Source organism: Hemitrygon akajei, chromosome 7 (genome assembly GCF_048418815.1).
Source record: "Hemitrygon akajei chromosome 7, sHemAka1.3, whole genome shotgun sequence".
Taxonomy (NCBI): Eukaryota; Metazoa; Chordata; class Chondrichthyes; order Myliobatiformes; family Dasyatidae; genus Hemitrygon; species Hemitrygon akajei.
This window is the reverse complement of record NC_133130.1, coordinates 176,947,611-176,971,903: the sequence shown is the minus strand read 5'-3', so window position 1 is coordinate 176,971,903 and position 24,293 is coordinate 176,947,611. Positions and strand designations below refer to the sequence as shown.

General features: G+C 38.3%; 2 protein-coding genes across 6 annotated transcripts in view; one reads left to right on the top strand and one right to left on the bottom strand.

The window, feature by feature from the left end:
• cntrl (centriolin) overlaps positions 1 to 3,728 on the bottom strand; it is a 109,366-nt gene extending 105,638 nt beyond the window's left edge. For 3 of the 5 annotated variants that reach the window (XM_073052671.1, XM_073052672.1, XM_073052673.1), the window contains exons 1-2: positions 3,330 to 3,726; positions 2,360 to 2,597 (exon numbers count right to left, since the gene is read on the bottom strand). In XM_073052671.1, coding sequence (XP_072908772.1) covers positions 2,360 to 2,576 — 217 coding nt within the window. In that variant the 5' untranslated portion in view covers positions 2,577 to 2,597; positions 3,330 to 3,726. Of the gene's footprint in view, positions 1 to 2,359; positions 2,598 to 3,329 lie in introns of all 5 variants that reach the window. The other 2 variants (XR_012099749.1, XM_073052674.1) reach the window with 2 other exon arrangements.
• A 2,764-nt stretch (positions 3,729 to 6,492) lies between these two features.
• The window catches only part of c5 (complement component 5), a 109,809-nt gene continuing 92,008 nt past the window's right edge, over positions 6,493 to 24,293 (top strand). The window contains exons 1-6 of the mRNA XM_073052670.1: positions 6,493 to 6,618; positions 8,288 to 8,480; positions 12,701 to 12,863; positions 15,313 to 15,383; positions 18,663 to 18,754; positions 20,057 to 20,139. Of these exons, the coding sequence (XP_072908771.1) occupies positions 6,554 to 6,618; positions 8,288 to 8,480; positions 12,701 to 12,863; positions 15,313 to 15,383; positions 18,663 to 18,754; positions 20,057 to 20,139 (667 nt within the window). The 5' untranslated portion in view covers positions 6,493 to 6,553. The remainder of the gene's footprint in view (positions 6,619 to 8,287; positions 8,481 to 12,700; positions 12,864 to 15,312; positions 15,384 to 18,662; positions 18,755 to 20,056; positions 20,140 to 24,293) is intronic.

Below are 24,293 nucleotides of genomic sequence, written 5' to 3'. Positions count from 1 at the left end.
AAACTAGGGAGGAAGTTAATCTTTCAGTAGGACAACGACCCAAAGAACACTGCCAAAGCAACCATGGAATGACTTCAAAAGAGAAAAAAAATTATGTCCTTGAGCGGCCCAGAGCCCTGACCTTAACCCAATCATATATCTCCAGCAAGACCTCAAGATTACTGTCCACCACCATTCCTCAACTAACCTAGCACAGCTTAAGCACTTTTGCAAAGAGGAATGGACAACTCTTGTTCCATCACATTGTACAAAGCTAACAGACATCCACAAAGACTACTGGCAGTAACAGCTGCAAGAGGTGGTTCAACTAAGTATGGAGCAAAGAAGAATGAACACTTTTGAATTGCTGACATTTCAGTTTGTCATGCTTTGCAATTTCCCCTGTTCTTTGTGCTCTATGGTGAAGAAAAAAGGAGCATGCGATTCACAACTAAAAGCTCTCAGTTAAATCAATCAAAATTCCTGGTTGTAATACTCACCTATGTGAACAAAGGGTTGGTGTTGAATACCTTTCTAAGTCACTGTACATATATGGAAATTTGCAAGACTCTTTGGTGACCTACCAAACAGTTGTTCCATCCACAACTATTCCCATTCTGACAGGTCGGTTCATGGCCCCCTCTACTGGTACTCTTATGTCAAAGGAACAACACCTCATATTCCATTTAGGTAGTCTTCAACCTGACAACATGAACATTGATTTCTCCAGCTTTCAGTAATTTCTCTCCCTACTACTTCTCCCTTCTTTCATTATCTATTCTGGCTCCCCTCTTTTCTTTTTACCTATTTCCTCACTCTGGTGCCCCTCCTCCTCCTTTTTCTTCCCCATGGTCTACTCTACTCTTCTGTCAGATTCCTCCTTCTTATTGTGACACCACTTAATTAGCCGATCTATCCCACTCCTATATGCCTCCTTGTTGTCATCTGAAATTCTGCCACACTCATTGTAGCAAAGTCATAGGTGAGCACACCTGGAATATTGTGTGTTTCAGGTTGCCATACTGTAAGGTGGCGATTAAGGTCAAGATGATGCAGAAAAGTTTCACAAGGATGCTGCTGGGACAGAAAAGCTTGTGTTATGATGATTGACTGGATAAATTTGTTTTTTTTTACCCTGTAGCAGCAGAGGATAAGGAGTGATCTTATTGAGGTTTATAAAACCATGAGGGGTGTGATAAGGTGGATGTTCAGTCTTTTTCCCCAGCGTATGGGGAAGAAGACTGTGACCATATAAAACCAGAGGGCATTTATTTAAGATTTAAAGTCAATTTTAAGGGAGAAGGTTTCACATAAAGAGATGGACACTTAGAGAAGTTACCAGAGAAAGTGGCAGAGTCAGGTGCAATTACAACTTTTAAGACATTCTACAAGGTTCATGGTTAGGAAAGTTTTTGAAGAATATGAGCCAAACTAGCTCAGGAAAGGACCTCAGTGAGCATGCATGAGTTGGGCCAAAGGGCCTGTTTCTATGCTATAGCTCTATGACTCAATTTTACATACACTTTCTCAAGCATCTATTTGTATTCACCTACACAGTCCAGACTTCCCTACAACACCAAATTCAGTGATGTATACAAATATATCTTCCACACTGAATTTAAGCTATTAATTTTTTCAAAACTTTCCTATATATGTTACAACAGTACACCACTGAGAAAGGCAGTGAACTGGAAATAATGCAGCATTTTTTTGTCTGCAATTCCATGAATAGTTAAACTGGCTAGCCATTTGTAGTATTTCACAATCATCTTTTTGGTCAACTCCATAGCATGGCACTTTTTTTCAACTTCCACGTGAAAAACTAATTCCCAATGAAATCTGTCCTTCCATTCACTCCATATTGTGTATTTATATATGGAGATTCTATTGGGGGTTAGAGAATATTTGTTAATATCAGAGCAGCCCACAATTACAAAATTAAAATTAATTTACTATAAAAATCCACTGGCATTAAAACATGCCACAGTAACGTGAAAAATGACAATGTAGGCATCATAATTGTCATTGTAATCAATGCAATGAAAGTGTCAGCAGAAAATATGAACATGATATGTATTGGCACATATAAAGAAAATATGAACAAACATGGGTTTTAAAGCAGGGCTTCCCAACTTGGAGTCCATGGACCCCTCAGTTAATGGTAATCTTCTTTATGCATTGGAGCCTTCAGAAACACTGTTTTAAATGATGCAATGTTCTAGGCTCTTAGAATCTAGAGACACAAAAGATGCTGGAATCTGGAACAGAAAATGAGCTGCTTGAAGAACAGCATCTTCAAGGTGAGCAGCATCTGTTTAATGATGCCTGACTCATTAAACTCCTCAGGTAGTTCATTTTATACAAACTTCCAAATGCTTACCCTTTCCGGTGTAATAAGTAATGGCAGATCCACTTTCATCACTGATATCAAGCTGCTGTTCACCAACATCCGAGGGGTTGTATAGCTCTGGAGAGAGAAGCCTGCTGGTTGGGGTTGGTGATCTGGTGCTTGGATTTAAAACAGAGGAGACTGGGCTTTGTGTTTCACTTTTTGATGCTTGTGTTCTGATTACCAGTTGTGGACTCCGCTTCCTCATGGTGTTGGCAGTACACAATCACTGTTGATAGGGAGAAAAAGTGTGAAAAATATGGGTAAAATCTGCATAACTATTTGAACAATTTCTCACAATCCATAACATTTTAATAAAAAAATTCTGAAAACAAAATAAACACTTGTAAAATCTAATAATAAAACATTAAAATCTGTGGCACATCATCCCATACGTTGCAACTTCAAATTCCACACTGCACAAGATTATTCTTCCAGGAAAGAGGAAACCAGATGAAGAACTGTTATGTCAGGGCGACGATCAAATTATCCTTAGATCTCCTAGAACTTTTCAAGCCACCTGACTGGACTAGACACGGCTCTCCGCCTTAAGATAAACTCATCTGTTATTTCGGTTGGCTGGGCCAAAACGGAATCTAGGATGCAAATAAGGAACCAGCCATACCTAGTCAGGATCATGGTAGTCAAATAAAGCTGAACAAATAATAACAAATGCAATAATTAACCACATTGCCGCCATACCTTATTATTTTATTTTAAATGGGCAACCTACAGACACAATTTTAAGAGTTTAAATGAGCTTATCAATGATCTTTCTTCGTGTAAAAATATTTATGTTGATGTTAAACTGGAATTCCATTGCAACAGCATTCACATTCAAAAGCATAAGACGGCTTGTGCCGAATGCAGAACGTGCAAGTGATAAATCGGTTGATCATTATCGACCTCCATCTATTCTTTATTGTTTTTAATTTAAGTAGTGTTGATAAAATTAACTCACCCACATTGGAATTCCGACGCGTCACCGATTCCCAACTAAGCTTTTTGCTACAAAAATTTCAAAGATTGGGGCAATTTATCCTTCCTATTTCAGATTACTTGCCCCTAATTAAAATCCTTTATAATGTACCATCACGAACTGCTTGTTCAGCCAGGAGGCTTTTTTTGCGAAGTTTGTATTGGTGATCTGTTGACATGGTAACTAACGCTTGTTCGCTTCCCTCCCTCTTTTAATTCCGAAACACAGCGATTATAAACGTCGATATTATAAAGTATGTGCGTGTTTTTCTTTTCTCGTATTCCTAGCGAGTGTACCTATGCTGACCGGTTGGAGCCGGCTTAGTGGGTGATTGTACCGCAGGTGGGGAGATTCAGGGACACGCAACCGTTGGGCGACGCCATGTTGGTGAGGCGAGAGACGGCGGCGCGCGCGCTTCTTCCTTCCGCTCCCCGCCTCCCGCCTCGGCTTTCAATGCCCTTGCCCGTGCGTCATGAGGTAAACCGAAGCCATCGTTTACTCTGGCTGGAGGAATAGCATAGCACGGATATTTAGAAACGCCCGGAGCGGCGAGCCATTGCACTATGTGGTATTTGGAATGAAATCCAGCGGTCCTATTAAGCGATGGGTTCGAATCCCACCATGCAGCCGCGGAATTAAAATCCAACCACAAACAAGAGAAAATCGTCGAATGCTGGAAATCCGCGCCACACGTACAAACTGCTGCAGGCACTCAGCAGGCCAGGCAGCATCAAGGAAAATAGTACGGTCCACGTTTCGGGTCGAAACTCTTCGGCAAGACTCCTAGCATTTGTGTGAATTGAAATTCAAGTCACTGTATAAATGTGCTCTGAAAAGCTAGCATTCATAATGATGGCCTGTAATACTGGGTCATTATATATAATTTAAAACATATTCCTGTAATAACAAGGCGTGGAATTTGTGGCTCTGTTACGATAATGTTACCAAATTAGTTTTGACCTTTGAACAAACTTGTACGTTTAAAGGATTATGGGAGATGGACAGAAACTGTTAGTTACCCTCATCAGTGACATCCACTTTGTCCTAACAAACACACACAAAAAAACCTGAACTCGAGAAATTCTGCAGATGTTGCAAATCCAAAGCAACATATAAAATGCTGGAATGAATAAATAGTCGACGCTTCGAGCTGGGATGCTTCAGGAATGGAAAGGAAGGGAGAATACAACAAAATAAAAAAGATAAAATATTACCCTATAAAAATAAATATAATAAAAAGGATAATAAAATATTTAAGCAAGACATACGAGGAGAAATTAGCAAAGAAATATCTTGAGCCTGCTCCATCATTCAATGTAACAACTGGAGCCTGTCATTCTGTTCCTTAAGACCACAGCTGACCAACCACTCTCCCAAGTCAAAAGCCTTTCAGCCAGACTTTAAACCTGGTAAACTGCAAAAGGAACTGATGAAAATTTCAAGGACTACAGGTAGTTTAAAGTAATATATCAATAAAGTAATGGAAGAAAAGTGGAAACTGAGCAAAAGATGACAATTAAATGTGAAAGAAAAATAATAAATAGGGGCACTATTTAAACAAGACATACTAGGAAAATTAGCATTTTATGGTGCCTTCTGCAAGCAAATTTTCCACATCCTATTGGAAATGATTACACACAGGATCCTATTCCAAGCAATTTGAAATTAACCAATCTCTAACGTGTAATAGATCTTTTTGAGAAGCACAATGACAAAAGGTAAAAATGAATATCCAAATGACTTCATCTTCTACTGTGACCTATGTAACTTATGAGTGACCACAGTAATTACCACCTTACTAAGTGGAAGTTGTTTAAATGGATACAACAGACAGGCTAAGATCAGATTTATAGAGCTGCCTCAAACTCATAATTCACAGATTTTGTTGGGATTGTGTTTTGAAGGGTGTAATAATTTAAAGAATTCCAACAGCCCAGTCCCTCTGCACCTCGGCTGTCCATCAACCAGTCAGCAATTCATCCATGTCAGGGAATGTACAGCAGCATAGTTCTCAATATCCCTGGAAATTAAAACAAAAATTTCCTGTATACTGTTGAAAATAGATCAGGTGATGATGTTACGATATTGTATGAGAAATTGTATTAAACCTTTTAATTTAAAGATTATCTGTCTTATATTCATTACAAAACTGCTGGAAATATGATTACCTTATCAAGTGATTTTGTGCATTTTCTGATTTAGGGCAAAATGACTTAAGGATGTCTGTAAAAATGGAACTTGATCACTCAAGTCAGGTATGCATGTTCAGAATATGTAACGGAATGGTGGTGCAACACAAAGTATTTATAAATAAGAGGAAAGCTAGGACACAAGTTATTGGAGAACTGGAGATCTAAAGATCACAAAGGAACTGGAGGAAATCAGTTGGTCAGGCTGCATCCATAGAGGGAAATTAACAGTGAATGATTTGGGTTGAAATCCTTCATCAGGACAGGAAAGAAGAATGGGAAATAGTCAATATAACAAGGTGGGTGGAAGGGCTGGAGCAAGAGCTAGTAGGTAAAAGGTGGATCCAGGTGAGAGGGGTGATAGCCAGGTGAGGGAGGGAGGAAAGTGGAAATAATGTAAGAATTGCCAGCGTTAAAAGGTGGTGAGAACAGGAGGAGGAAGAGCTGGTAAGTTATAGGTAGCAGTAGCTCTGATCTCTTTAAAAGGTCCACCTGAACAAATATGTATTGTTACATAAACAGTGAATCAACTCTTCTGGAATCAGCACAATGCAAGTTACCATCGAGACTGGAAGAATGAATGGAAAATGCAGTAAATGATCCAGCTAACTGCAATTCAGAGACCACGTTCAAAAAGCGACATTTACATTCCTGCCAGAGAAAAAAATAAACTGGTTGTATGATAACAATGGATTGGACGTGTAGAGCATCTTTAATGTAGTGAAATATCCCAAGTTGCTGGAGCAATTTAACATCAAGGAAATACTGAGATTGGTTCTACAGTACAAACTCCCTTCTTTTACAACATTTTGTAAAGTTAAGAGAAGAATATTTACATTTTATTATTTACAGAAAGTCTTTCTCAATCCCCAATGTTAACGTTGCCAGCTTAATATATTATTAACCTAAAATAAATAACCACTCTTAAACCCAGATAAGGTGGTCTGTAGCTGCAATATTTAATTTAGCCCAGCTTTTTTTAAATCAATCTGGTGGTGATTTGGAAAGTCTCTGGATATGAAATTCCTTCTCATTATTATTTTTGTGGGTTTCTTTCAAAGCAATACTGGGCAAGAACACACGTAAGCACTTAAATTTTGTTTGGAATTTGTTATTTGGTAAATACGTACCCTAAACGAGTAATGATAACAAATACTTTTGCTGTTTGGTATTTATTTAAAATCTAAATTTCTAATATTCCTTTAACTGTATAAAATACTTCTTGACTAAAGAACCACTGCTTGGACAGAAAACAAAATGAGATTCTGGAATTTAAATGAATTTTCATATTCATCAACATAGTTTGCTTTTATTCTAATCAGTATCATGGATTCTTTTGGATCAACCCAAGAAAGCCTTGGTATAGCTTATGAAAATTAGCTCTTTTTATATTGCAGCGTCCTCCCCCCACCAACCCCAGTATTGCTTAGGACTGTTGCTTTAGATTTTTGTGCTTCAGTGCCCCAAGTGAGATTTGAACCCAAACTCTTTTGACTTGCATGGGAGCACACTCCACTAGAGCTACAGCTAACTCATAGACAATGATAAATTCATATTTAGTATGTTCTGAAATGTAAATATTTAAATAATGTTCCTTTCACCTGAGCATAATGAATATGTTTAACTTTTGGATCAACTTGGAGATGCTGTGTAATTTTCCCAAATGTTTGATAAAATAAAGCTGAACATGCTTTCCTGTAAATGAGTTTGAATGATGTGTATCACAGGGGTAGCAGTTATGCTTTACTGCATATTATACTATAAAAGTGTATTTGACTTGCATTGTGGTAGAAACAGTTGTCACAAAAACAGAAAATGCAGGACACAGCTGGCCAGACAACATCTGCAAAAGGATAACGTGTTAACATTTCAGGTAAACTATTCTTCATCAGAACTGAGATTAGTTTTAAAGTTGTAGAGAGGGTAAAGGAGGAATGGTTAGGGCTTTGAATCATAAAGGGAAGCTATAGCCATATGTTTTGTGATATTATCTTTGAGTTCTTAAACAGTTTAATGACTTATTACTTTATAGCAACCTAAAAATGAAAATATCATATGTGATCATCCTCTGAAACAGTGGGGCTAGAGTTGTCAAGGTAATAATCTGCTGTGAAACCATATGGTTTATGGATTAATGAGGGTGTTTATAAAGAGTGAATAAACAAAGGGATATGTAAAATTTATGGATTGGAAATGCTCCCATTCTAACCTATCTGTAGCTCCCTATACTGTTCTAAAGAGGCCCAATGTAAGCTTGAGGAACAGCTCCTTATATTCCATTTAGGCATGTTGTAACCTTCTGAATTCAATAATTCCTGATAACTTAATTTCTTTGAGTTTCCCTCTGAAGGTAGATTATCCATCTGTTATATATGCTCAGTTTTTCGCTGTCTATTGACACTACTGAGCATTTCTTGCAGCTCTCTTTCCAGCTGCCCTAGCTAATTATCAACCAGATATTTTCATTAACAGCTTATTGCCATAACTGGCTCCATTCCATCAGAGATATTTCCTTTGTCCTCTCCATTCCTCCTACACCCTCTCTACAACTTAAAACTTACTTTTTTACCTCCTTCCCAATTTTGAGGAAGCACTCTCAATCTGAAAAGTTAACCCAATTTCCCTTCCCATAGATGCTGCCTGAGCAGTTGAGTGTTCCCACCACTTTCTACTGTATTGCAGATTTCCAGCATTTGCATTTTTTGAATTTGCCATATTTATGTTTACAGTGCAACTTGACTACTTTTATAGGTACTTGATTACAGCACCCAAGGTACTTCGAGTTGGTGCATCTGAGACTATTGTGCTTCAATCATATGGATATACCAAACCATTAAATGTCAAAATTAGTCTCAAAACCTGCCCAGACAGACAAAAGGTTTTAGCTGAAGAAGAGGTTTTAATAAATGAAGAAAATGGATTTCAAGCATCTGTGAAGCTGACTGTAAGTTGGCTTAATTATTATTTTGAATCATAAAGAAAAGCTATAAATATGTTTTGTGATACTATCTTTAAATTCTTCCATAGAGTAATAATTTATTACTTTATAGCAGCCCAAAAATGGCAATATCAGATGAGATCATCTGAATTAAATATGATTACAAATAAATTTAGAATAAAACACCTCATGTTGAATGATAAAAAAGGGTACCTTTGACATGTTACATTAATGTGTCTATGTTGTTGGTAAATTTTTATTTTGCTCATCCTTTCCACTTTAGCTCATCATTTCTGCTTCTTCTTTTGTCCTAATATTTGAAGTCCCACCTTTCCAACTGTCAAGGATTTTTGAGTATCATTGATGCAGGTACTATGCATGATATTAATTCAGTCCATTAATTTACCTATTAATTTTTACTTCATATCACTTTAATAAGGCTAGTGATGTTTTTCCAGCTATTGTACCATCTAAAGTTAAATTTTTGGAATAAAAAACTTGAAGAAAATCAACCACTTTACACTATTCACAAACGAGAAAATCTGCAGATCCAAGCAACTTACACAAAATGCTAGAGCAACTTAGCAGCATCTATGGAAAAGAGTACAGATGACATTTCGGGCCAACAGGAGTTTACACTATTAGCCTGTTTGGTTTACTAAAATTAATGGGGGAGGGGGTTGCAATTCAAGTGGCATGACATAATTGAACTTCATACATCAGCTTAACTGTGCTCAGCTCAAATCATATTATCTAAAATGAAAAGTATTCATCAGCATTATCTAAACTGATGATAAAGTAATACTAGTGTTCTTGCAGGACTATTCCTTCTGTTTCCTGCTTATAATTTTTTGATGCATTCCAATGTGTGCCTAAACTTTTGAATCATCTAGTCAGAGTGTGAGAGGTTGTGTTTGAAATACATTTTCTCTTCACTTAAAAAGTTTTCTCAGCATAGGAAACCAAAGACTGTTCAACACAAAACGATGCTATCCAAAGGCAACACACAATATTGCTCCGATTTTCAGCATTTGTAGAATCTCTTGTGTTTATGATTTGCCATCCAAAGGCTACGGATCTAATGCAGATAAACTGGATAAATGAGGCTTGATGTGTGTGGTGAACTACATATACCTGTCTGGACACCCCCCCCGCTGACTGCTCCTGTGGCTCCTCCCACAGACCCCTGTATAAAGGCGATTGGAGGCACTGCTCCTCCCTCAGTCTCCAGGATGTTGTGTGATGGTCTCTTGCTGCTGATAGTGCTCTCTCTTACAGCTAATAAAAGCCTATCTCTCACCTCACGTCTCAGAGAGTTATTGATGGTGCATCAATGTGCTGGCTGAAAGGCCACTTTCTGTGCTGTAATGACTCAATAGGTCTATGACATTCAGGACATGATAAACTTTACAACTCCATTCTGGAACTTGACCAAATGAACATTAGACTGGAGAGACAGACCATCCCATGGAATTTTACTATGATGCGAGATGGACTATCTCATGTAATTTTAATACAGTGCATTATTGATGTTCATAATTAGCTCTTTAGAATTGTATTCAGCTGAACAGATTTCATGATTTGTACTTAAATACTGCATGCTGAACATTATGAGGGCATGATTCTTGTCACCACCTATTGGGAAAACAGCTAAAAAGAAACAGAAATAGAAGAGAAGTATGTGCAAGAATAATAAGTGCAACACAAAAATAAAGAGAATCATACATGTAGCCTTCAGCTCAAGCTCTCCATGATCAGATAGTTTATGACCAAAATCAGTGATCTCAAGCACATCTTCATTTGATGAGATTGTAGTTGTTGGTATTTTGTATTCGTTTTTTTATTGTCGCATATACCAAGATGCAGTGAAAAGCTTATCTTGCATACTATCATACAGAACAAGTCATTGAATTGTGCACTTAGATAGAGCAAGGTAAAACGATAACGATGCGGGATAAAGTGTAAAGGCTCCAGAGAAAGTGCCGTACAGGTAAGCAATAAAATGCAAGATCGTAAGAATATAGATTGTGAGGTCATCTTATTGTGCAAGAGGTCCATTCAAGAATCTGTTCACACCAGGATAGAAGCTGTCCTTGTTCCTCATGGTACATGCTTTCTAGTTTTTATATCTCATGGAACTGGGTAGAAAAGGGAATCCCTGAAGGGTGTGGGGTCTTTGTTTTTGCTGGCTCCTTAATGAGACTGGAAGAAGTATAGAAAGAGTTCATGGAAAGTAATCTTGAGCAGCTCTGAGCATAGCTAATCAGCCTTTAGACAATGCTGTCAGCTTAACTGTAACAGTTAAGATAATCCTTGCATCAATTAAGAGTGAGATGAAATATTGTTATTGTGTTAGTTGGTAGCACTTTTTAAATCAATGGAGTTGCTGTTAATTCCCAAGGTCAAAGCCTGCTCTGTGAAGAACACACAATGATCTAGTAATTCATATTTAAAGTTCCTTTGAATATCAATATCTAATATCCTGTCCACTACCTTTCCCTCAATCATCATCATCATTAAAATGGATAATATGGTCATTGACATGTTTGTGGGATTTTATTGTTGTTTAAAATTGCTGCTATGTTATCCTTCAAACAAGACAACACTTCATCTTATGTTTGCAGACAGCAGATCAGGTACTAGGATTCGGCATAGTTCGGTTCTATAACAACTAGACTCCTGGTTCCTGCAATAATACGCACATGATCACAAATGAGAAACAAAATCATATCACAACAGTTAGACAAGGAATAAGGTAAAGATGAAGCACTGTGCTCACTGGAGAGCATAGTACACACAAGTTACACTACAGAGCTATTGGAAAAGAAAATCATTGACATATCAGGGTGTACATAATTAAACACCAGGTACTTAATGAAAAGCTATGCTTAATGTCAAGCAAGATGAAGGAATCCAGCATGCCATGGCATATATCCTTTGCAATATGAGGTCAATAATCACCTCTATAAGCACATCTTTGGAACAACATGCTACAGTGTCTGGTGGTCAACTTCAAAGATTTCAGTGCAAAGAAGTTGTTTGGACAAGAGGAGGCTTTTGTACCATCAGGTTCATACTTACTCTCTATAAATTCCCTTTGAAATCGTTGATTATCTCTCCACCACTTCCTTAAGCAACAGGATGTAGGTTCAACCATTCATTCCATTGAAAAAGTTGTTTCTCACATCCCTGTGCATTTTCTGCAAGGCCTCTTGAGTCTGCATACACTGAATGGCACTAGTACTTTCACATCTTCCACCAAAATCCTCAGTGAATTGTCTGAAAATGATCATGTTTGTTTTCATGTAAGTTCAACTCATTGCTCTAATAAGTATTACAGCCAAGAATGAGTTGTGAAGAATTGGCCACCAATCCTGGTACAGTAGTCAGGATGCACCACAACTTTATGAACTGCAGGCAATCTTTAAGTAATGGTTGGAGCTTGAAATATTTGGTCCCAGCTCAAGTGTATAGCCAACTATGCGAATGCCACTGGTTGCATTTTAAAATTCAGTTATAAGAAATGGCAAGCATATTTCATTTACTATCTATATATATATTATCTTCAATTTTGCCATTTAATTCCTAGCACAAAGTATTCTTCATCCTTTTTTTGAAAATGGCCTAGTTGCACTGATAGAATTTCATTAGCACAGGTAAGTCTTCAGGTACCACAACCAGGATTTGTATCAAGTATTGGCAGAGATGGATGTGGTCATGAAACCTCAATATCATCACACTGTGTTAATAGTTAAATAATTAAATAGTTTGTATGTAATTATTTACACCCTAGTTCACAGATGAAAACTACCCAAGACTGCCAGTACTGCCAGTACTCATAAAAAATGCCTTGAGTATTATTGGAAGGAAAAGGAGAATATTTGAGGGAAAGAAAATAACATCTAATATTGTAATTGCAAAGATTATTGGTTAAAGTATATGGAATTTTCTTCTATTACCTTGTTCATGTTTGTAATCATTCCAATGAGTTGAATTGGAAATCGTGATTACAAAATTGGAAGCACAAAAAAATCAAAGATTGAACATGTATTTGCATACCATTCAATCTTGTACCATTATTACAAATTAAATATCAAAATATTATGAATTACTTCTTAATATTAGCCACAGTTATAAATAAGAAACAATTATTGGTTAATCATTAAAATAAAAATCTTAAGAAACATATGTGTGCATGACTGCAAAAATAATTTCTTTTTTTACAGATCTCACCAAAAGATTTACCTAGAAAAAAAGATGAAAAACAGTGTGTGTACTTAATAGCATATTCTTCAGTATTTACTACAGAGGAAGAGGTGCTGGTGTCTTATAAGAATGGATTACTCTTTATCCAAACTGACAAACCTGTTTACACACCTGATCAGTCAGGTATCAGTCTTAATCTTATTTTTCTATTGTTTTTGAATGTTCTAATTTAGCTATTGACTTTTGTCCACAATTCTGGGGTAATGTCTTTATCTTCATTATTAGGATAATATGAGATCCTGCTGGATTATCATCCTTTTGATTTCAGATACTGTAGATACAAGTGAATTCTTCCGGGTTTACAAAGGCTCAAGACAGAGAATGGAGGGTGGGTGAAAAGGGAACAGATTACAGGACAAGGAAGCAACTTGGACCTATAAAGAAGGATTACTGCTTAGGTGTGAGTTTCCAGTTAATGAGGCAAGTACGTTTCTGACAAGTGTCCTTGTTGGCAATCATCCATCATCTCCACCTGCTATTTGTGAGATTCAAAGGAAATGTATTAGTATTACTGGTAGTTAAATATAAGTATAACTGCTCGTCTCACAGTGTGATTTTTTTTTGTATTTGGTTCATTTACTGAAAGGAGCACTTCTAAATAATGACTCTTTCTTTGACATGAATAGCTTTGATTCCAAAGCAAACTTTCCACACCAACTTTGTCACCACCCCGACTAACAAGGAATCAAGCAAAATAAAACCCTATAATACATGAAGGATAACAAAGCCTTGGAGATAGATGGTAGCTGAAATTAGTTCTAAACTTTACAGAAAGGAGCTTCATTCATAAATTCTCAGCCTTACCTCCAGCATTTGGAAAGAGGAAGACATGCCAGGAGACCTCAGAAATGCTATACTTGTGACAATCTTCAAGAAAAGAAACAAATCTGATAATGACAACTGGTTAGAAGTTTCCTCACTGTCTGACACAAGGAAATATATTAACCACCCCAACATTTCCTTTGAGTGACTGAACAGCAGACTCTCAAATAACTGTGCTTTCCCTCCATCTACAGACACAATGAACAGGAAAATGTCAGAATAATGCAGGCAGTAGCATAAACAATGTTCACATAAAAACATTGATCCTTCTTACATTTGGCTGGCCACAGGAAATAATTTCCATCTTATTCCATTTCATAATCAAGCTATGATTGTAACTAATATGTCCACAACAGACCCACTCTCAGTGCAAACTGATGTCAAGCAAAATTGTATCATTGCTTCAATGCTGCACCTTGCCTGGAGTGGAGATAATAAACAGGGAAAATAAATAATTATTGGACATGCTCAATCTTCATTTTGGATCCAAGATCACCCAACAGCTTCATCAAACTACAAAAATTAATTTAGGCTTGTATATGCATACATTCAAAGACTAATCTTCAAGTAATTCTTCACAGGTTCACTATCAGAATGGACCTTACACTTCTAAGATGCGGAAAACATTGGCTCTCTACCAACCTGACCTGATGTACAACACTGCTTTCTGACAATAAAAGTCAATGACTAAATGCTGGAAAACATGGACAACTCCTCAAATGGTCCTTAGCCTATTCTCAGTGAAGACAGTATAAATGATGACATTCATCTTGGCCTTAAGTGCATCTGCACTGCCCTTTGGCAACATGAGGAAAAGTATTTAAAGATCAAAACCCCAAACATGGCACAAGACTCTTTGCAGATGAGTAATTGCTGCTGTCCTACGCACTTCTGAAATGTTGACTATCCACGACAGATACCTTAATGCACTTGATGGCATCAACACTACCTCTGCAAAATCTTCTGAGTTCATTGCAGGATAAGCAAACCAAAGTCATTGTCCTTTCCCAGGCCAAGATCCCCCCAGCAATGAAGTCCTAATTACATTCAGTTGTCTCCCATGGACAAAATATACTATTTGTATGCCTGATGCCCAGCTCTTGAAATAGACACTGTATTCTAAGCTCTGTAATGGCAAAAGATTTCCAAGTGGACATAAAGGAAGATTCATGGATGTTCTCAAGCCCACTTGAAAAATATAATATATATTCCTTCTAACTGATAAAAATTGATGGCCTTCAGCTACTCAAAGCAGAAAAGGAGTATTGGATATGACTCATGTTGGGAGTATGTGGAAGATTAGCATAAGTAAAAGCATTGCACCGCTTCCTAAACTACCCACTTGTCTCCTCCATCAAAGCACATCCTGTCTCATCTCTGGAGAGTGAAGTTTCCATTATGCCTTTGTTTGCCATTTTAGAGCTGACAGAACAGGAGCAGAGCTTCGTTCAATCCCAGGTTACTGCTGAATAAGAAAAGGAAAGTGCTTGGTGACTGTACCCAAGATATATGTGAGAAAGTGAATACCTTTGCAAAAGAATCAGGGAAGATTTTCTGATTTACAGTAACTGTTAAACTTGAAAACTATATTTTCATTATCTCTATCAAGAGAAAATCTGCAGGTGCTGGAAATCCAAGCAACACAGACAAAATGCTGGAGGAACTCAGCAAGCCAGGCAGCATTTCGTATGTGTTGTTTTCATTATCTCTGTTTATTCAAAATGTTTTCTGATCTTTTTTTTATTTGTAGTGAAATTACGAATTTATTCTCTGAATGAAGAACTCAAACCTGCCAGAAGACCTATTGCCATTACATTTAAGGTGAGTTGTTTAAACTTAGAGCATAATATCATCATAATGCCAGTTATAGATATGCATTTGTAAACATTCTATATTAAAATATAATACAATGGTGAAATATATTCCACATAAGGTAACTGTAAAGCTACCGGGAGCAAATTTCAGACATGTAGTATGTGACTGTAAGTTATTATGAGAGCTATTTCAGTTAAGATTGACAATTAATGACCATAGGCACATTTGAATCATCTTATACAATTGTATCATATCAACAAGGGCATTAGTATACCTGTAGCTAACGGCTACTGAGTTTGCACAGATTATGCAGATCATCACTTCAGTCAGAAATAATTGTTTTTATGATATTTGGAGCTTAACACTCAAGCCAATGCTGTCCCAGCTGTTTAGCTGTAAATAAAATCTACTGTTGAACATGCTGTCAGGAACAGGTAGGATTCCTTCCAGCTATGGATCACAATTGTCTGGTGCTTATAAAGCTGCAGCATTACACTCTTGCTTTTGTATTCTAGTCATCCTGAAATGAATGTTAACATTGCATTTGGCTTCCTTACTACTGACTCAACCACCAAATTTAGCTTTAGGGAATCCTGCACAAGGACTTCCAAGTCCCTTTGCACCTCTGATTTTTTTAATTTTCTCCCCATTTGGTACATAATCCAGGCCTTTATTCCTTCTACCAAAGTGCATGACTATGCATTTCCCTGCACTATATTCCATCTGCCACTTTTTTGCCTATTCTGACAAACTGTCTAAGTTCTACAGGCACCCTGCTTCCTCAACACTACCTCCACTATTTTTGTATTGTCCGCAAATTTGGCCAGAAAGCCATTCATTCCTTCATACAAATCATTGACATATAATGTGAAAAGAAGTGGCCCCAGCACTGATTCCTGCAGCACACCACTAGTCATTGGCAGTCAACCAGAAAAGATATTTTATTCCTATGGTTTCCTCCTGCAGTCAGCAATCTTTGATCCATGCCAGTATCTTTTCTGTAATACCTTGGGCTATTATGTTGTTAAGCAGCCTCATGCACACACCTTCTGAAATCCAAATATACAACATCCATTGTCTATCCTGCTTGTTATTTCCTCAAAGAATTCCAACAGATTTGTCAGGCAAGATTTCCCTAAAACTTAATTTTCAGAATAGATTCCAACATCTTTCCAACAACTGAAGTTAAGCTAACTGGCTTTCATTTCTTTATAACTTCCTTTCTTCTGCCTCCCTCCCTTCTTAAGGGGTGGAGTGATATTTGCAATTTTCCAGTGCTCCAGAAGCATTCCAGAACCTAAGATTCTTGAAAGATCATTGTTAATGCATCAAAAATCTCTTCAGCTATCTCTTTCAGAACACTGGAGTATAGTCCATCTGGTCTAGGTTACTTATTTACCTTCCAAGTTTTCAGCTTTCTAAACATCTTCTTAGTAACAGTAACAACACTTACATCTGCCCCCAACACTCTTGCATTCTGATAGTGTCTTCCACAGTGACAACTAATACAAAATACTTATTAAGCTCCTCTGCCATTTCTTTGTTCCATATTACTACCTCTCCAGTATCATTTTCCAGCAGACCATTATCCACTCACACCTCCTTTTTCCTTGTATATATGAAAATCTTTTGGTATCCTCTTTTATATTATTGGTAAGCTTACCTTCATCTTTTATCTTTTCTTTCTTCATGGCTTTTTTAGTTGCCTTCTGTTGATTTTTAAAAGCTTCCCAATCCTCTACCTTCTCATTAATCTCTGCAATATTGTATGCCCTCTCTTTTGCTTTTATGCTGTCTTTGACTTCCTTTGTCAGCCATGTTTGCCTCATCCCCTCTTTAGAATAATTTTTCATCTTTGGAATGTATCTTTTCTTCATCTTCTGAATTTCATCCAGAAACACCAACCATTGCTGTTCCGCTTCATCCCTGCCAGAGTCCCTTTCCAATCAACTTTGGCCAGCTCCTCTCTCCTGCTCTATAATTCCCTTTACTGCACTGTAGTACTGATACATTTGACTTTAAGTTCAACACATATAAACAAGCTGGATGAACTCAGCAGGTGAGTTCAGTGAGCAGTCAACGGATGCTGCCCGACCTGCTGAGTTCATCCAGCTTGTTTGTATGTGTTGATTTGACCATAGCATCGGCAGTATACTTTGTGTTGACTTTAACTTCTCCCTCTCAATCTGCAGGGTTAAGCTGATCATATTATGATCACTGCCTCATAAGGGTTCCTTTCCCTTAAGATCCCTAATCAAATCTGGGTCATTACATAACACCCTATCCAGAATTGCCATTCCCCTAGTGGGCTTAACCAAAAGCTGCTCTAGAAAGCCATCACGTAGGCATTCTACAAATTCCCTCTCTAGGGATCCTATGATTTTCCCAATCTACATCCATATTGAAATCCCCCAAGATTATCACAACATTGCCCTTTTGACATGTCTTTTCTTTATCCCGTTGTAATCTGTACCCCATATCTTGGCCACTGTTCGGAGGCCTATATATAACTCCTATCAGGGAGTTTTCACCCACTCGTGTAGTTTTTTAACTCTACCCACAAGGATTCTACATCTTCTGTCCTATGTCACCTCTTTCTAAGGATTTGATTTCATGTTTTACTAACAGAGCCACCTCAACCCCTCTGCATATCTGCCTGTCTTTTTTATAAGAATTATTATAATGATTGTTACACGGTTCACCCCCAGAGTGCTTGAAAATTTTATAAAACACCGATGCTTCATGAACTTCCTGTGGTAGTGTAAAGTATTCAGTTAAAGGGTTACTTTGTGGGCCACCATTCTTGAATATGCTACTAACACAATGTTTTATTTGTAAATACTTCCAGAAATTCCTTTTATCTACAAAGTTATATTTCCTCTGCAAATCCACATACAACATAAAAATCCCATTGTCATAGAGATCACCTACTGTATTTACACCTTTAATCTTCCATTCTTTCCAGTACACCATTCTTTTCCCAATGCATATTGCAGGTTTATTCCAGAGCGAGGAGTATAGCTGATTTAAATGTGACATTTTTTAAGCTTTATGAATTGTGAGTTTTATATGTTTTCCTGTCATGGGATGGCTGTGTAAATATGTTGTACTGTATCTGCTCTATGATATGCTGTGCTGCTTTGTAAAATAAGAATAAATAATAATAAAAATTTGAATTACAAAAAAAATTATTATAATGCATCTTCTATAAAGAATGTTGTGACAAATTATCTGATTCTTAAAGCAAATTAAAAATATAGTAATTATGTTTGTTTTGCAAACAAGGATTCAGAGGAAGTTAAAATCGACTATGTAGAATATGAAGATCTCACTGGAATAATCTCAGTACCTGACTTCAAGATTCCATCTAATCCCAAGTAAATTATTATTGTTTCTGCTGTTAAGCAATGTATATAAATTCAAATGAAATAGTTTGTTTTCTGGGAATTCACAATTCTTAATAATTAATTAGAAATGTTGAAATTGAATTTGAGAGAAACTGCTTTTTGAAAAAGTCTTAGGATTACTTTCATGTCAGCTTGTTATGGAATATGTGAAGTACAAGGCCAAGTGAAATTATAACTATCATGCTAGTACCTAGCACCCTGACTTTCTATTATCCATAGGCTGTCTTGTTGTGTTGAGATAGATCAGGCAAACTGAGCTTATTTATTATAAATAGAGATTCCTGGAAAATCTCAGTAGTTCAGTTAATATCAGTAGATAGATTTCAGTACTAAAATTCTTTGCCAGAATGGAAAAAGAAAGAAACAAGTTAATTTAGAGAAGATGGGGGAAAGCAATTGGTGGAACAAGGGAATTAATCTGATTGGGTTAAGCAATTCTGACTGTTCAGGGGTAAGAAAACTTCTTTGTTTTTGTAATGTGTTGCTTGTGTTGTGATACATACTCAGCAGGCCACAGTATGCAAATGAAAAAGAAAGGAAGAGAGAGATATCAGGCAAAGATTGCGAGTCCTGATACTAACTGAAAGAAAGGATGAGTTCATTCAAAGACTATGAATTCAGTAAAGAGTCTTGCAGGCTGCAATTGGCCCAGGTGAATGATGAGAGATTGTGGTCATCTTTGCCTGCCATTCCTTTCTTCCTTTTTCTTTCATTTGCAAACGCTGGCCTACTGGACATGTTCCAGTAACTGGTCATTAATGTTGGGAACAGCAGGGTATGATCCTGATCTTGGATGTTGACTATATAGAGTTTACATAGTATTCTTATGAATCCATATGTTTTCCTGATTGCTTTGGTTTCCTTCCACATCCCAAAGATATGTTAATTACTTCATGTAAATTATCTCTCATGGTGTAGAGAAGTGGCGAAAGAATCAAAGATTAGGCTTTATCTCTCTCAAAGTTGCAAGGTAACAAGGAAATTGGAGGGGGATGTAATTACTCTGATAGTACTCTGACAGGTTGAATGGCTCTCTGTTTCACGATAGGTGAATGGCCATTCAATGCATTCATGTATTTCTATCTGACTTCCAGTGAATTCACTACTTCCACACGACAGCACAGAAGTCCAGAATGTTAGCTGTATGAACCTGCAGCACATTACCTATTTGAAAATGAATGGATTTTAAATTCTGAAATATTTCTGTAGAACTCAGATAGATTATTAATATTGTTATCTATCTTACATGTAAATTACACAAATTTTTTTCAGGTATGGTATATGGACAATAGAAGCTTCCTATAAAAATGACTTCACAACTACTACTTCAACTCATTTTGAGATCAAAGAATATGGTAGATTTATACTTTATATTCTGACACTAGAATAAACTAACAATTATGAACTTTATTTGTGCAAATATACAAATTCGTAATTATTTATGCATTTGGGGGAAAAAAGCTTGACTAGAAATATGAGTACAATCAAGCTCTTAAGTAAGTTTCTTTTTTGTAGAACAATGTGTACAAAACCAGTTCCTCTTTAAGTTAGACCAAGTCAAAAGTATTGGGCAGAGTCAGTGTTACATGCACACAATGCTGGAGGAACTCAGGGAGGGGAAGGAGGATAGCTAGAAGGTGATTGGTGAAGCCAAATGAGTAGGAAAGATAAAGGGTTGGAGAGAAAGGAATCTGATAGGAGAGGGACCTAGGGGAGCTGAAATTGTCAGGTTGCATTGGAACAGCAGGCATTCAGCCATTGAAGTTTCATTGGTTTTAGATTTTCATGCATGCACTTCCAAACTTGGAACTAAGAGTGGCACTAAGAAGGTAAATTGTTTTCAGTAGTTCTTCTATTTTGATGGTTTTAATTGTTTTTAAGTGTCCATGTGCTTCTAATTTAATATTAATTAAAGTTTTAGTAATCTTTAATTTTCAATAATTCACTTCAATTTTAATAATTTTCATATAGTCAGAAATATTAAAAAACTAAGAAACCTCTGAATTTTGGCAAGAGATTTAAGCTTCACCTTCTCTCAAAGTATATCAAGGGCATTTGGGGAAGGAAATCTTGGCTGAGCCAACTGAGGCCCAGTCATGACTGGAGCTAGCCGGCTGAGGTGAATACCAACACAGCGGGACTGTGTGGCCTCCATTGGTTGTGGTTGACCATGGGTACTGCGCCTCTGGTAGTCACTGGTTTGTCGAGCAGTGTCAACTGTGGCTATTGAGGCTGATCCTGGAACGGTAGCCTCTACCACAGTTGCTGCATGTGTAGGGTGTTGTGGAATTGTTATCTGCTGTCCGCTGCGCTTTCTGTTTAGCTCTCCGCTCCTCAAATGGACTCAGGATCACTCTTTCGCCTTGCTCTAGGTGTTGCTTAAGAGTACCTTGCCATTTGTTGTGGTCATCTTATCCTCCCAGCACTCTGTGTTGATTTTTAAGGCTTTCATGTCACACTTGCAGAGGTCCTTGAAGCGAAGCTGGGGTCTACCAACGTTCCTCTTGCCTGTTGCTAGTTCTCCGTTGAGGATGTCCTTTGGTAGTCTACCATCCTTCATATGATGGATGTGGCCCAGCCAGCGCAGTCTGCGTTGTCTTAAAAGCGTGAACATTGTGGGAAGTCCAGTGCGGGAGAGGACCTCAGAGTTTGGGACTTTGTCTCTCCAGGTGATGCCAAGGATGCGGCAAAGGCTGCGCAGGTGAAAACTATTGAGTTTCCTCTCCTGTTTGGAGTAGATGGTCCAAGTCTCACTACCATACAGGAGGGTGCTGATAATGCATGCATTGTACAAGGCAGTCTTGGTCTTTGTAGCAAGTTTCAGATTCTCCCAGACCTGCGAGGAGAGTGGAGCAAGGATCGATGTTGCTTTGCCAATATGCATATTGATTTCAGCATTGAGGGAGAGAGTGTCGCTAATGGGCGACCCCAAGTATGGAACTTGTGGTCTAGATCGTAATTGTTGATGGTAATGACTGGTGTCTCCACTATGTTCTGGGCAAGGACATTTGTTTTCTTTAGGCTGATGGTAAGCCCGAAGTCCTTGCATGCCTTAGAGAAATGGTCCATGAGAATTTGTAGTTGCTGTTTGGTGTGTGAAGTTATAGCAGTGTCATCGGCAAACAGCATGTCACACATTAAGATCTTTTGCAGCTTTGTTCTTGCTCTCAGGCGTGCAGGGTTGAACAGATGCCCATCAGACCTGGTGTGCATGTAGATGCCTTCTGTTGATGTCCCAAACGCGTACTTCAATAGCATAGAGAAGAAGACGCTGAATAATGTTGAGGCCAACATACATCCTTGTTTGACTCCACTACGAATAGCGAAGGATTCTGATGAGCTGCCATCATACTGAACAGTAGCCCTCATGTCATCATGGAATGACTTGATGATACTTCGGAGTTTTGGGGGATAGCCGATCTTGAGGAGAACCTGAAAGAGCCCACCCCTGCTGACAAGGTCGAATGCCTTGGTCAAATCAACGAAAGCAACATAGAGGGGTTTCTGTTATTCCGTGTACTTCTCCTGGAGCTGACGTAGTGAGAAAATCATGTCGACAGTTGACCTCCTTGCGCGAAAACCACATTGAGACTCAGGGTAGATTCATTCTGCCAGAGTTTGTAGACGTGCCAGAGATACACGAGCAAAGACTTTGCCGACAATACTCAGGAGAGAGATACTCCTGTAATTGTTGCAGTCGCTCCTATCACCCTTGTTCTTGTACAAAGTGATGATTTTGGAGTCGCGCATATCCTGTGGTATGGCTCCTTCCTTCCAGCACTGACAGAGGACCTTGTGTAAAGGTTGGAGGAGTGAGCTCTTGCAGTGTTTGATCAAGTCTGGAGGAATCCCATCATTGCCAGGAGCTTTCCCTGGGGTCAGACTATCAATTGCCTTGCTGAGGTCCTTAATGGTTGGTATGGAGTTGAGTTCATCCATAACTGGTAGACAATCGATGGCATCAATGCCTGAGCTAACAACATTTTCCCTCAAGTAGAGCTCAGAGTAGTGTTTTACCCAGTGTTCTACCTGCTTGCTTTTATCGGTGATTATTTCACCGCTGGATGACTTCAGGGGTGCTGTCTTGCTCTGCGATGGGCCAAGGCCTTGATACCATAATACATCAGTCTGATGTCACCTGTCACGATGCTGTCTGAATGTCCTCACTGAGCCGGAGCCTGTTGCACTTTGCTTTTAGCAGCTTGAAGAGCCTGGATTGGTTGGTCGGATGGTGAGCGCTTGTACTCTGTGAGAATTGCAAGCTTGGCTTCAATGACTGGAGTCATGATGTTGGACTTTGCCTCAAACTAGTCACTGCTCTTTGTGGTCTTTCTTCCAAAGATAGAGAGTGCTGATTCGTGGATGGGGTTGCGAAGGTATGACCATTGTTCTGTTGCAGTATCTCCTTGTGAGGAGGTAGTCATAGCACCCTGTACTGACTTGGCAAACTGGTCAACCTTTTTTGACTGTTTCACCTCTGTTGTGTTGATGCAAGGTTTTCCAGTTTGTTTGGAGTGGTGGATTTTCTTCAGACGTAGTTTGATCTTGCAACATACTAAAGCATGATCCGTATCGCAATCTGCAATGTGGTATGAGCGGGTGATTAGTACAGAGTTAATGAAAGAGTGCCTGGTGATGATCATGTCTAGTTGGTGCCAGTGTTTAGACCATGGTTGTCACCATGAGACCTTGTACTGTGACTTCATCTGAAAGTAGGAGTTAGTTACACACAGGCCGTGATAGGAGCAGAACCCCAGGAGACGTTGTCCATTGTCATTTATTTTGCCAATTCCAAAGTGGCCAGGACAAGATGGCCAGGAATTGTTATTGGCTCCCACTCTGGCACTGAAGTCACCAAGGACCGTCACTGGGAATATTCCTGACAACAGCTTCTAATTTGTCGTAGAACATGTCTTTTGCCTTAGAGGTGGAGTTCAAGGTAGGGGCAGACACACTGACGAGAGATACTGGGCCATGACTGGTGTGTAAGCGGAGAGTCATTAGATAGATAGATAGATAGATAGTTACTTTATTCATCCCCATGGGGAAATTCAACTTTTTTTTCCAATGTCCCATACACTTGTTGTAGCAAAACTAATTACATACAATACTTAACTCAGTAAAAAATATGATATACATCTAAATCACTATCTCAAAAAGCATTAATAATAGCTTTTAAAAAGTTCTTAAGTCCTGGCGGTAGAATTGTAAAGCCTAATGGCATTGGGGAGTATTGACCTCTTCATCCTGTCTGAGGAGCATTGCATCGATAGTAACCTGTCGCTGAAACTGCTTTTCTGTCTCTGGATGGTGCTATGTAGAGGATGTTCAGAGTTATCCATAATTGACCGTAGCCTACTCAGCGCCCTTCGCTCAGCTACCGATGTTAAACTCTCCAGTACTTTGCCCACGACAGAGCCCGCCTTCCTTACCAGCTTATTAAGACGTGAGGTGTCCCTCTTCTTAATGCTTCCTCCCCAACACGCCACCACAAAGAAGAGGGCGCTCT